The sequence below is a fragment of the Bombus terrestris genome, chromosome 15 (genome assembly GCF_910591885.1).
Source record: "Bombus terrestris chromosome 15, iyBomTerr1.2, whole genome shotgun sequence".
Classification (NCBI taxonomy): domain Eukaryota; kingdom Metazoa; phylum Arthropoda; class Insecta; order Hymenoptera; family Apidae; genus Bombus; species Bombus terrestris.
The window spans coordinates 4,646,847-4,661,730 of record NC_063283.1 but is presented as its reverse complement, the minus strand read 5'-3'; the positions used below and the strand labels follow the sequence as shown (position 1 = coordinate 4,661,730).

Genomic DNA, 14,884 nt, shown 5'->3' with positions numbered 1-14,884 from the left:
AATAGCCGCTTGATATTATATCGGTAGCCGCTGCACCGTTCTTTCCTTTTTCCTCTCTATCCTGTTCTCCGACCTTTCGTCTCTTTTCTTTTCCTTTTCGTTCTTCGTCCCCTTCCGTTTAGTGATTTTCATTCCCGGCAAGCAGGAACGCGGAATTTCGAGAATCGAACGGTACAAGAGTGATTCATCGAGCCGTGTCGGCGAACGTCTTCCGCGAACGAATTGACTCGAACTTGCTCGAGTCTTCGTTCTCGTGATTCTTGGCAGAGATTTAGGATCTGGGATGAGGATGGTATATAGATCGATCGTTGATGGAGATTTTGGAAAAGAGTCGAGCTAATCGGCTGACTGAAAGTAGCGACTTCTAAGCTCTTGCAATGGCCAACTTTTAACAGGATAAAGAAAAGTTTATAATTAGACTGTGGATGTTTACGCGAATTTAGATTCTTACAAGTATCACCAAATAACTCACAGATTAGAAATTTTGGATTTGACGTAGACGATCACCGTGCAACGGTACAGCTTGCGTGAGATTTCTTTTTGAAACTTTGATTTTCGTTTCGTTGGGTCTGGCGTAAGATTGCGTAAGATTGGTTGATCTAAAATGAGATAGAATCGATTGGGACAGAATTGGAACAGGCTACGTAATCTTCGTTTTTCATCTGGACGATGTTAATTTTTATATGTATTAAAAATTTTCCACTTTATGAATATATTTGTATAGTGATACGATTTAACGAGAGCATACGTATCTCGATACTAAAATTTAATTTTACGCACGGTAAATTCACAGTATCAAGGATTTTATCATTTATACCATTTGTTCTCTCAGCCTTAAAATTAATCTTTCCAATGACAAACGCGTAGAGAACGATTAGAACTTGTATATTTATTATGGCGCTATCGAGACCTGTACGTAAGTACATACTTATATATCGTGGTTTCTCGTGGCCCGTCAGTCGTTTTACGAGCCGCTTATCGTTCCGTCATAAAAACGATATTATGCTAACTAGATGGCAATGAGGGAGGCCTGTCTTGTTTCTACGCTTGGCGAGTAACGCCTCTCCGAGAGAGAACGTGAACAATGGGTAATTAAAGCGGCGAAATTTGCGTGGAGAGTCTTCTGTTTCCCTCTCTCTCTCTCTTTTTCTCTCTTTGTCTACATTGCGTGCTTGTTGACACACATCCTTTGATACTTTGTATAATATATGCGCGATAGGGAAAGAAGAAATGCTTCAATCAATCTTAATTATATTTAGGTATTTTTTTTACTAGCAATCGTGAAATAAAAATTTAATTATATCAATCGAGATTTTTTCCTTAATTGTGATTAATGTTCCGTGTATTTGTCGCAAGGTTTCCATACATCTACGATTTAATAAAAAAAATGTTTTCTTCCAGAGACAAATTTCACGAATGAACGTGTCGAGGTGTGTTAATAACGTAGAAAAGAAAAAGAAAATTCTTTTCGGAAGAAAATTTACAATTGTACAATTTCGAAAAAAAAAGAATTTATACATCCATACGTCCATTTATACATCCAGAACGTTCCAATGTGTAAGTATATGTGTGATTTAAAAAAAAATTCCTTTGGGAAGAAAATTGGCGAAAGTTGGCTCCAAACGATCGGCGAAGCTCAAAGGCCGATGAAAAGGAAGCGAAACGCGAACGATATTCCCGATTCGAACGATCGGCGTAAACGATAGGCGCGGTGCAGTGGCGAAGCAAAACGATTCCTCTCTTTCAAACTCGCTCCTCATCCCTTTTGGTTGAGTGGAAGGAACAGAGGGGAAAGGACGTTGGTTTTCTCGTCACGATTCTGGCATGTCACTGTCGTGTGTCGTCGACTTCGTGTGCATACTGTCGGCCTCCACTCGCGAGGAAGCTCTCCTTCAAGCCGATTCGAGATCGCTCGAAGAAATCGTTACACTTTAGGGACGAGACTATGCTTCTTGTTCTGCAAGACGAGAATGGAAGTCTTTCTTTTGGAATCTTTACAAGGCTTCTTGAGTAACACTTTGTTTGGAAATTTGTTGTCGATGTCCTTGTTGAAAATGTTTCATATCGTTCTTTTATTTCGAATAAAATGTCTGTTATTTTCTTCGTTTGAAGATCGAGTTTTCCGATTCACTGTACTTACGCGTCGTTTCATCGGTTCTTCTCGTAAACGTTGTCAGAGGAAAGGCGTAAGGTTCATTCTTTTTGGAAATTATCGTCACATTTATGCAGAATGCGTGGTGGTATGTTCGTTTCTACGTGAAAATTATATCTTGTTTCATTATTTATTCGAAGCTTGAAGTTTGTGGTTGATTACTTTTTGCGCCTTATTTTATCGATTTCTATCCGCGAAAGGTGTTCGAGGAAAAGTGTAATTCGAAGATGATTGTCATCTTTGCGAACAACGCAGCACTGTGCTTGCTTTTTATTTAGACATTAAATATTAAAACGAATTGAAATTCATTTTGCTTGTTAAATGTTAGAAACTGTATCAGCTTCTATTGTCACAGTGAATCATTCACAATTCCTTCTATAATTATAATTTACAATTATAAAGTATCTTGTATTCTGTACATATCTCAGGTCCAAAGTATCAGGTTGTCCGATAAATGTCTTTCTTTTACAACGATGCATCTTTATACAAACACGAAACCTAATCTGTCGAACGTTGCGATCTTTATTTTGATAGAACAAAACGTATCATACGTAATTCAATAAAATAATATAAAACGGAAAATGTCGCGCATCCATTGTTTCCTTATAAAACGAAAGAAACTTTTCGGACAACCTAACTGATTAGAAGTCGCAACAAACTTGACTTACAACCTACGATATCTGTACACACGTTCCGTCCGAAATCTTTTTAGCAACGTTTCAGGATAAACAAAAAATCAATCGCAAAGGGATGAAACAATGATTGCTGTTTGATATCTGCCATTGACCAAACTTGAAGGATCTGTATTTGATCAATCTTTCCCCTCTTTGTCGTATTGATTCGGCGTCTCCACCCTGCACGCGTCGCAACCTGGTGTCGTTAATCCACGCAGGTGTCGTGCCATTCTTTGGAAACGTGACGTTTGGTATCCCGTTAGCAAAATATCATTCCCTTTTTTAATTCTGCTGGAAATCCGACGGAAAAAATCCTCAACCGTTGGTAAATACACGTCAGCAGGCAGAAACGGTGTGTGTTCGATGAAATTGGCGGCCTTGCCTCGCCAATATTTTCCGATTGATCGGCTGGATTTCGTCTGGACCGTGTGTGTCTTCTCTTAGTCGTGATATTTGACTTTGATTACCGTTGCAAGACATGACAATTATTCTAGCGCGAAGTTTACAAGTTTTTAAAACTACGTTGTGTGTTTTAATTTTCTAAGTCCGTTTGGTTTCGTTGCAGGTAATTGGACGATTCGGGGGGTTGTACGATCTAAGGTTTTGTTTTAAGGTATCGTTGCGTATGACCATCGTGAATATATTGAGATTTTATCGGCGATAGTGTCTCCTACATTCTCCAGTGAATAATATTAATATTAATGGAGAATGGGAAATTTTAATGGCCTATGTTACAGAATAAGCGTAGTTTTGAAAAGATTAAGATGGTACGAGCGTAGTACAAATTTTTACAGATCTTTTAATCAATGAACGATAGCTATTCTTCCATTAGATTTTTGATTCTGGTCAAAGAATTGTAACTCTTAAACTGCTACTAGAATTTCGTTAATTTAAGCCGACTACGAATTAATCCAATCTTCAACCCTCGGTTTCCAACTCTACGTACACCTAACGTGATTACTTCATTATAGAATTCTGCCTACCACGTATGATCTCAATTATTCTCAAGTTCCAAGTATCGTCGTTTCCCCTTCTTAAAAGCACCATCATCGATTTCACGCTTTTCAATCTTTTACAATCCTTTGCGATCCTTTTCCAAAAAAAAAAAGAGAAGAAAGAACAAAACAGAAATACAAACCAGTGAACAAAAAGAAGAAGAAAAATCATCATTCGATGTATACGAAATGCTCGAAACTTGTACCGATGTATAATATCTGTATCTATTTTCCATCGATTTCTCACGCAAAGCTTCGCGAGCGGAACCATCTCGTTTGTCGACAATAAAAAATGTTGCACGCAGATGAAGGCGCATCCGGCGAAATTGCCACCCCTTGGCGCGCAGATCACGCTCAATTTCGTCCTAACAAAACACGCGTGCGCGCTCCGCTGTGTGCGTGCGTGTGTGCGTGTGCCCGTGGACAATTGAAAAATAATATCGTCGGGTTTATTTAGCCGTGGCACGATCGGCGGGGCGTGGATTCGTCGCGACGCGTTCACGGGATTAAAAATAATGTTTCGAGCGTGACTGGTCAGGCCCTGGGGGATTATGGGGCGCTATGGACACCCGCCATTGGCCAGTCGTCGCAGACCCGCGGATTTCATTCGGGGGAAAAACGATACGCCTGTTTTTCTTTCGTATCTCCAACACGGATGGTCTATGAGGGAGATCGTGTCTGTTTAATTCCTCTCGTTTGATCGTTGGTTTCGGACAATCTTTTGAGGGTTTCAAGCGAGCAAGATGCTCCTTTTTTCCAATTTTCCAAGCTTCTGAATATTTGGGGTGGAATTTGGTTGGTAGGACGTTGGATGACGTTGGTGAGTTTTAGAACGATTGATTTTAGGAAGTTCGTATGGGGATATTTGGGAGTTTGAAAGTTTCTACGTACAGTGGCGGATGAAAGAACGTTTAAAATTGATACACCGTGAGTTTTAATAATTTTTGTACTACAAATTTAGTACGATATTGGCAACAAATATATATATATTTATCCATTGCTTTTCATAAATATGAATTCATTCTGTGAAATTATTAATTTACGTAATTATTGCGTCCTTTTGTGCCTCTTATTTCATGCATTTCATAGACTGAAGGTGTTTAAGGAAATTGGAATTGATATAAACAAATAACTAAGAATGGTATATAATTATTGCTACATTATAATAAAATATAAATATTATTATAACGTGTTGGGTAGTTTTAAAGGTTTAGGATAACATGATTTGTGAGTTGATTTCGATATATGAAATTGTTCAAAGTGGATGTAGGAAGAAATTGTACGACCAGATTTAAGTCCATTTTACGCTTGATGGAAATTTTCAAATTTGAAAATCTTCAAGCCAGTATCCACCGAGTAATATCAAAATTTGATAAAGTTTTCTAAAGATCCTCGGCAATATGCAAGATTTTTTTTTATTAAAGAATAAGAAAATGTCGGAAGCTTTTACCAAAGTGTCGAAGAAATCTCAGTGATTTTATCGGAGCTTTGTTTTACAAATCTCTACAAAGTGGTGTCAAACTTTAATTATAATAAAACGATGGAGGGGCTGGCGTTTCTATGCCTTGGCGAGGAGAAAATGGCGAATGACAATCACGGTATTAATTTCCATTAGGGAACATCCAATTTCCACGATGGACAATAAAAAGAGCCGATAATTATATTTAACAGTGGACGTAAAGGTCTTCGATAGATTAGGCTTCTGGTTTCTTCCTTTTTTATACGACCATCTGGCGATTTCGTAACGAGAACAACCGAACGTGGTCGTATTATAATTAGAATACCAATTATCAGATGGGTTTGAGGGAAATCGTGATTGTCGCGTTTCGTAACACAGATCGTTTGCCTTTCGTGGTTTCAATTTCAAAAGGTGAGCAGATTGTAAGAAAAATCGAATGTAGACATATCGAGGATCAACTTAGAACATGTCGTTCTTTTAGCAGAAAGAATCTCAATCTTTCTTCAATACGTACAACTGAAATACTTACTTACGTTCTCTTTACAAATCCTCGATACGATCCAACCTAAATCTCTAGAAACCAGACTTTAAATCTTCAAGAAAGAAGACCACTGTCCCCCCAAAATTCATCATCACGAGGTTTCGTGACGCGCGAAAAAAGAAGCAACATGATCCAACCACCTCTCGTTCGCTCTAAATCGAAGTGACCGCCCAATCGGCGTGCTCTCGCCACCAAGGATCCGCAGGACGCCAATTACGCCCATCAGGTTGTCGCCATCAATCAGTGAAATTTCCGAAACGCAAATATGGTCATACAGTCGGTGCTGGCCGCGACTCCTTTTCCGGCGAGTAGAAGACGCTCCTAAACCGCTTCGACTTCTGCCACGGTGACTCGTCCACGCACACCTGTGCCGAGAGCGTTCTTCCAAAGCGAAGACCGACGCCGTCGCATCGAACCTCTGCCTCGATTCGCGTATAAGGTGTCCAGCTGTCACTTAGAACGTGTACCAGGAGCAACTTCAATTACACTTTTGCGCATGGTTATACACGTGTGCACGGCCTCGTTATCCAGCGTCGAAGATCACGCTACGACGACGCGCTGGTTTGCGCGATCCTTCGCGATTCTGCTCGATTGATATTAGCCGTAATCCACGTGGTAATTCGATCGGTAGAAATACGCAGATACAGTTGGAAGGCCACGTTACTGATCGGTTATCCGCTTACATCGAATGTCGATTCGTTTCCTCTGCAACGCTATTTTTGGAAGGCTTTGAGGAATGTTGGAACTTGAGCGGTGCATCTTGGATGGGTTTGGTGGGAATTGGAGGCTTTGACGAGGCTTCTCAATCTCAATGGCGGATGTTGCAGGGATTTGAAGGAAGTTTGCAGTTTGTACTTTCAAGGTTTCCATCGTGTATGTCGGTTCGTGTATAAGTAGTCGTCTTTTATGGACATTGAGAATAGTTTGGTTTGGTTGAGAATGGTCTGGTCTGTTTTAAGAATAATAAGGTGAGCTTGTTCCGAGTATTTAGTTAGAGGAATGACTAACGTGTGTAACAAATTTTAATGGTAAAAAGGTTTCAAATTACTACCTACGTACGTGTTATAGAGAGGAAATTAGCTTTGAATTTCTTTCTGCAGAATTGATGGAATCGTAGGAAACCAGCGTAGATATCGACAATATTAATTTCGACTTGATGCTGTGAGATGGGGTGTAATTGAAAATTTTTGGTACAGTTCAATTTTTGAATACACGATACACATAGATAATATGCAACGATGTACAGGATATTGAAAGTACTCATCGTAATATCTGGAGGATGCAGCAAATCTTTACGATGTAATTTCAATTCTACCTACGATTCTATTTCTTGAATCTAGTTTAATCGACAATCGGCAGAGTTCTATCTATCGAGTTACACCGAGATACTCCATTCACACGTTCACGTCCTGAAACACAATCCAAATCACCCCACTTCTCCTCCAACCCTCCCCTCTAAGCCACCTATTTCCTTGCCCCGTGTTATCCTCCACCCTTCTCCTCGCCCTTCGACCCGCGTAACACGAACAATTAGCCGAGGAATTAATGGCCGAACGAAAGTACGTACGACGAGAAAGAACGAATGGGAAGGGAAATTTCAGACGATGTGACTAGATAGACACAGATAGAGGAAGAGGGAAGGGTAGCTAGGGTTGTCTGTGTACCCAGGGGAACTTTTCGAGGATTGTGGCACTTAACGGATGATTAAGAGGGCAAATAGAGAATCGCAACCCCGTTGGTTAACGTAGTCTCATCCCCCTAACGTTTGAACGCTCCCTGCAGGACTGTGTCGTACGTTTAATCGAGTTACCCCCATTTCGTAATCACCCTACGTCCCCGAGGGTTGCCATGGCGACCGCGGGCGGTCCTGAAAGCCGATTGGCGGATCTTCACGCACGCGGAAACCCCGGCCACCCCCTTCTCACCCCTAGATACGTGGCCTATTCCCCAGGATCAAGCTCGAACGCTTTCGAAACCAACCCCCTTCTGCTCCAACCCCTTATGCCGCCTGGATTTACACTCGGTTTAACCTGACTCTCCCTCCCTCTCTCTCTCTCTCTCTCTTTGTATATATATATATATGTATGGTCTATGTTATATTCCCCCAACCACCCCCGTTGAGTCGCTCCATCGACGCCAGTATTTTACGGAGGCGCGTTGTAAAAATCGCATAAAAGCTCCCAACAGCTTGGTCGATTTATACCGGCACGGTTCTCTTCCTTGTGATTTTATTTCCAAAGATTTTACTATTCGTAGTATGGCGCCCGAGGTATTTGTTACGCCTTGGATTTTCAGCCAAAGCTGGATTCTTGGGGGTGGAATTGTCGAGCTGTGATAGGCTGTAGATTGGTTTTGGAAAATTGAGGCGGTGGCGAATGATTTTAGCGCTTGCTTCGTTTGTTTGGTTTCATTTAGTTTTGGAGGTATAATAATTTTGGGGTTAGGTTGAGGTGTTTTAAAGGAGTTCTTTCTTTAGGTTTGGGTAAATGGGCATTTATGCGAATGGGGTCTTTCGCGGATAATTTTCTGGGATTTTAATAGAATTAGCGGAAGAATTTCACGATGCATTCTTAGGAGAACGGCCCAGTTAATCGAGTAATTGCCGTGAAAATTTTAGAATAAGATGAGCTGGTTTTCTTGATCAAATTGATCAAGTAATTTTTTAAAATACCGTGGCATTTTTTTTTAATTTGTTTGAAATAATATCATGACCCGGTAGATGACGGTTGTAAGGTTCTATCCACCCTCAGGGTGTTTCGGTCTTTCGATTGGCTTAATAAACTCGATTTATTAGGGACAATTGAATTAGTTGATGGTAACGTAATAGACCCAAGAATTGGAGTCACATGCTTGGAGAGGGTGAAACTATTTGTAGAATTTTTATTTCGTCGGAAGGAAATTCTATATTTGTATTATAGCAATCTCGATCTCCTATAATTACCTAAATAAAACGTTTATGTCAAATTGGTAAATTTCTAAAATATCATATAAATTTTAAGTGCATAACCATAAAACGAACAACGAGACCACAGGTCCTTTTCTGCTAATTTAAAAAGAGTCCAGTAAATTTGAATGCAGAATTATTTTAGAGCGAAACAATCGATCTCTAATTAAAAACAAAATCATTTTCGCATCGAGTCCTTTGCACCAAAATCAGCCAAACGAAGTATCCCAACCTTGAACAAATTATAAATCGCGACGCAGTCGGCCAAAAATTTAGCTCAGCCTGAAAAATTCCTCATACTCTAAATCCACCCTAAATAATTCCCAAAGACAACCATTATTCCCAACGTCCATTCACCCTCGTTCTCCTAAACTCCACCTAAACACCATCCACGCAACACTGTTCCGTCGACATCACGCTTTCCATTTGCCAAACCGTATCCACCCCTTCGCCAGATCATTCCGATACTCTCGGTTGGATGCGTGAACGGCGACTAATCCGGGTCTTGTCAAAAACACGTTGGATCGTAACGTTAGTTAGACAAACATCCTTCTCTGCTGCCTTTTCGATCCATGCAGCAGCCAATGTGACAATGCTGATTTCACGCGTAGATAATTCGAAAATGGAGCCCCTTTCAACCCTTCTGTGGCAAACAGGAAGCAGGAACAGGACAATGTGTATCTAACAGTCAATTCGAGGACAATGCACGTTTTCTGCGATCGTCGCACCGCTCGTTTCATCCCTCCCTTTTTTCTCGTCAACCCTCGACGAGAGGGGTTCCGCGTCAACGACACGGCCCATTGTAACCGGATACACCCTGTTTAAGGGGTGGCTCCTTGATACACTTGGGGTGGATTATAACTAGTTGCCACTTAATTTGTCGAAGCTCGAGGGTCGATAGCCCTTGCAGAATTTCCAGTTGGCCCGAGAACGTTGAAAACGACGATTGGAGATCACGAAACTACGATCGTCGAATCGTTTATGCTTTATCGTTGTATAATTTGCGATGCTCGAAGATGAAAGCGATGGTTGGACTGGAATTTCATTCTCTTTTTTTTTCTTTTTTGTTAAAATGTGTGAAGGCTAGATCGTCTGTGGAAGAGGAATTTTATTTCTTCTTTGTCGAAAAGAAATTTTGTTTCTTCTATATCGAGGCGTATGAGACGTTGTTTGTCCGATGTTTGAATCGATCGAGGTTGCAGGTCAATGAAAATAGCAATCGATTGTTATTATCGAATAAAAATAGACAAGGAAATTGGAGTGGTCGGTACTTAGATTATAGGAATTAGATATTGTATGTAGGTTAATTGTCGTCGTGTTACCATATGTACAATATACAGTGTATGACGGTACAATAACTCTCAGTGTATAGGAAGCTAGTTATATTTTCTAGGACATTTAAATTACGATCTTTTGATTCTTCTTTTCTAGTAATAGAATATCGTTTTAGGTTAATGGGAAAGTATCCAACGAGGTATTCTATTACATGCACAAAGTTTCTTCTACATTTACGACTTTATTTCTGAACTTTCACAAATTGGTAATACATTGTGAGCGTATTTCGGTCATTGCATTTTGTACGAGTGCCAGATAGAGAAGTCTGCAATGGAAATAGTTTGCACACGCCTTCCTTTGATAGATCGATTACTCGACTAGATTTTTATAAAATTCTTCGTCATCCGAGGATCCGGTACTGAACGAATATTTTAATAATAGAAATCAACGATTCTATGGCACACCGTGCCAAAAACCAACGACGATAGAAATTTCATATTAAACAGTTGATCTATTTCCTCTAATAAAAAATGAAGATAAAAGAGAGAAAAACAGAGAATTTGCAATTAATCTACTAACTCGTTAGCATCGCATTACAATCCTATGATAGAAACTAGAATTAAATGAATGAAAAGTTGCTGTTGTTTGTTACAGGTGAAGGTCTGGTTCCAGAACCGACGGACGAAGCACAAGCGAATGCAGCAGGAGGAGGAGGCAAAGGCACAGCAGCAATCTGGGGGCGGTGGAGGTGGTGGTGGTGGCGGCGGTGGCGGTGGAGGCGGGAACGCGAATAACAATTCCAACAATAAGAACACCCATCACGTGAGCAAATGGCAACAGGAGACCGGTGATTATCACCACGAGGAAGAGGAGGAAGAGGAACACATCGATCCAGAAGCGGAGGAGTGTTCCAGCGGTTCGGAGGCGTAGCTAGACGTTCTCTGCCTGGACTAAGGTGCCGGGAATTGCGTCTGAAAACGAAGAACAACCATTCGAACTGTGCCACTCGATGAGCTAAAATCGAGATTCAAATTTTGAATCGCGACAGAGCGAAGGGAAGGCGAAACTTGGAATTTCGTTGGAATTGTCGGAATTACGAGTATTACAAGGATTATGGAATTGCGGACGTTAAAGTGAAAGGGGCTGATGCGTCGAAAAGCTTCACCGAGAGAAACACGAGTAACCGAAAGAATTGCTGGAATTGTCGAGGCAAGAATTTTATTCTTATCGCGAACATCCAAAGATCGCGTAAAGTGCGGAGCGTCGAGTTCGAAGAAACTGCAAGGGGGATGCAGTTGGATGTAAAAGGGAAACTTGGATGGAATTGCAAATACAGTAGATGGTGTGTGAAAGCACGAAACGAGTTCCAGTCTTTGCGAGACAGAACTGTCGGTGAAAACCAAAAATATGTTGCCGTTCGACGAGAGATTTTACGGAATTGCGCGTCTATCGCAATTTTTAAGAATTCACGAGTCAATACTCGCTGATTGCTCGGATAGTTCGAGAAATGGAATTGCCGAGATTCCGAAGGTTCTCTAGCAGAATACGACGGAAATAAAAATAAAGGCGAGCGCCATATAGAAGAGGCTAGGAGTCACTGAAAACCGGAAACAACGGCAATGGAATTGTCAAGGAATTGCGTGTCCCACGGATTTCCAAAGATCGCAACAACGAACACAAACGAGACGAAAAACGCGTGGAAAGACAATTAAATTTACGTCTCGCTAGAAAGATCGTGATCGTTCGATCGTGGAATTGTCATGGCAAAGACGATTCCTATAGTCGTCGTTGAACGACACCGGAAGACTGCGGATTTCCCTATTGGCAAGACTGACGTAGCTGCTCGTATCCGTTCCCGTGTTCTCGCGTCGGAAACGATCGAAGAACTCCGATGAGAAACTCGTTTGCCAAGCAAACTGCTTTCCGGAGGATCGATGGAATTGCGCGGGGTTTGGAGCGCCACGGAAGCCGGGTAATGGAGGTATTGTTTCTTCGAAACTTTGGACGAAGCCAAATGGATCGATTTCCGGCGGAAACGTCGGAAAAACCAGAAACGTTTACAAGAACTTGCTCGATCTTTCGAACTTTCCCCTATTCTCTCGGCGGAATTGCGCCCCTTTCTCCCAGCGGCGATATCAATTTCATCGTTCCCCCCCCCCCCGATGTTTTCTTATATCATAGTTCCTCGATCGATTCGCGGAAAGGCGCGCGAGAGAATGAATATTCTTTGGGAACTATCCAATGCTGAAAGGATGTTCCTTCGGAATATTCGATCGGGAAGAAGGGATCGGATTTTCACGAATTTTAATCCTCATACAAATAGATCGTCGCGTTCACACGCATCTTGCCATAGATCGTCCGATGGCGAGACAGTCAGCTCTCGTGTACATAAATAAATATCGAGAAGAATCGTAGACTGTGATCCGTGGTGGATCAGGCAGGCGGATCCTGCGTTCCGCGTAGTAGACGACGGAAGGATCGATCTTTTGTTCGAGACGGAAGAACGTGTATCTGCGTATGCGTGAGTGAGCGAATGTGTGGGTGTGTGTACGTGTCTGTAAATAATTCGTCGATGAAAAGCGCGTTTGATCGCTTTTCGAGGAAGCTGATCGCAAAATGGTCGAGATGCAAATAGAGTTACGGAGAGTAAGAGAACGGGTGCTTGTTAATCCATCGAGGATCGTTGTCGCGTCGACGCAACATCTTATTCGCAATATATTTTTAATTAATTTATACAGTTGAATCGAAAGGGGATTTCAAGGCTTTGCTTAATACTTTTTCCCATACTATTTTTGTCCTACAATTTTGTAATTTTATGAAATTCAAACGAGTCGAGATGTTGATAAAAGTATATCAAAGTTTCTTCTTGAAATCATAGAAATCTTTTTCCCTTTTTTCCAAGTTACTTTATTCGTGTTACTTGATAATGTTGCGTTTGCGCGAATTTTATACCGTTTCGATGCTTAATGGGTTAGCAATGTGTGAACACGCGCGGCCTACTGACATAAAACGTGTTACGATGTACTCATCGACTTCTATCCAGCATTTGTAAAACTATATCGGTCTTTGTCCATATCCTATGCACTTGGAAAATAATTATGATACGTTCAGCACGCGTTTTTACAATGAAATTCGTTGAAAATAGGTATCTTGTCTTAAAAGTGAGGATGTTATAGATACTCGTAACATTTATACAGTAGCCTTGTTCCCTTTTCCATTTTTTATCCACAAAGACAATACGAGGAACAATTTTCACCTTATTAATATCGATTCGTGCATCATAACGTATCTGAATATGTGTAAGCCGCAAAAGAAGAAACGGAGGAGAAAACGTAGGGGAAGATGAGAGTGCCAAACTTCGTATCCTTTTTAGATGAATGAAGAATCCCAGTGTAAACTCGAATTGTAACTTGTGAATTGTATTTAACGTCGTTGTCCCACGAGCGACCAGTATTTCCCTTTGTCAAATCGATGTCCGAGATGTACTGACGATTTAAATTATTATATCGATTATATTTTACGGGACAGCTGAGCGCGTCAGCCGAAGAACGATCGTTCGCGAGAAATCTTCGTCTCTTTTCCTTTTCTTTTTTATTTTTTCTCCCTTTACAATGAAAAATGAAAAATATCTTTTAGTCCCTTTCAGATCGCACGTATCACACCTCTATCGATGCTTAGCCGATATTTGAGGCGACTAGAATCGATCTGGACGAGATTCGAACAGTTGAACGAGTGAATCGCTGGAAAATCTTGTCTAGATCGTGAGATGGATCGTGATTTCTTGACGAACGATCGGCTTGCACGCTTAACCGGTCCGTTTTTGTAAATACGTTGTACATAAAAGAATTGTGATTTTACTCGACGTGCAAAAATCGTAGGATTGTACGGTCATACGGATGATTCAGTTCGTGTTCTAACGATATAGCGAAATAAATTATATCATCTCTTCACGACAACACGTGTGTGCGTTTCATTCACCAGCCAGCCTTGAAACGGAGCGGTTAGAAGAAGGCCAAATGGAAGAAATCCTACATTCTCCATTGAATGTTCAATGATGTTCGATTATTTGAAACTCCTCGAAATTCAATTAACAAGAACATAAAAATCCAAATCGAAGAGTTCTTCGATCGATGTTTCGATAATCTCTACTATGCAAATTTAGAAGCCTTCCGCAATAAATCAGAATACAATCTACGAAATAAGAAAATGTATTGCAATTCTCCATCGATGTTCACCGAATTTAATCATCGACTTAAGAATCCATTCTTCGATTAACGAGAACACAACGATCAAACTCTAAGCACATTCCACCGAACGAATCACCTTTCCAAGGAATCTTGCAAAAAGCTTCCCATCGATTTCCAAAAAATCACAAACCCAAATCTATATCCTTTCACCGAGGAATAATTCATCTTTTCCAAGAATTCACCGTCATCTTCCATCGAAGAATAATCCATCTCGCCGAAGAATTTTCCACCACCTTTCATCGAGGAATAATTCACCTTTCCAACGAATTATCCATCCACTTTCATCGAAAAACTCCATTACATCGAAGAACCCTAACTGCGAAGAATCCAATCTGCTTCATCAACTTTTCACCAATCTTTCCATCCAATCTCTTCGACGATCTCATCAAAAGACAAATTTAAAAAGCCAAGATCCGAAACCTTCCTGCTCCTGGATAATTCGCTTTCTCCAAAGAAATCTGCGCCATGCTCCATCAGAATACGATAATGTTCGCCGGACAAACTCGAAGAGACTGAAAAGAAAATGCAACCAATGTTCGAGACAGACCGTTTCCATGGAACCGTCGTTTCTGCTTCCTTCGCAGGCCAACAGCCTGA

At 40.9% G+C, this 14,884-nt stretch overlaps 1 protein-coding gene across 1 annotated transcript in view; it reads left to right on the top strand.

The window, feature by feature from the left end:
• LOC100642539 (homeotic protein empty spiracles) overlaps positions 1-13,998 on the top strand; it is a 53,836-nt gene extending 39,838 nt beyond the window's left edge. The window contains exon 3 of the mRNA XM_003401101.4: positions 10,695-13,998. Within this exon, the coding sequence (XP_003401149.1) occupies positions 10,695-10,970 (276 nt within the window). The 3' untranslated portion in view covers positions 10,971-13,998. The remainder of the gene's footprint in view (positions 1-10,694) is intronic.
• Positions 13,999-14,884: the final 886 nt, after the last annotated feature.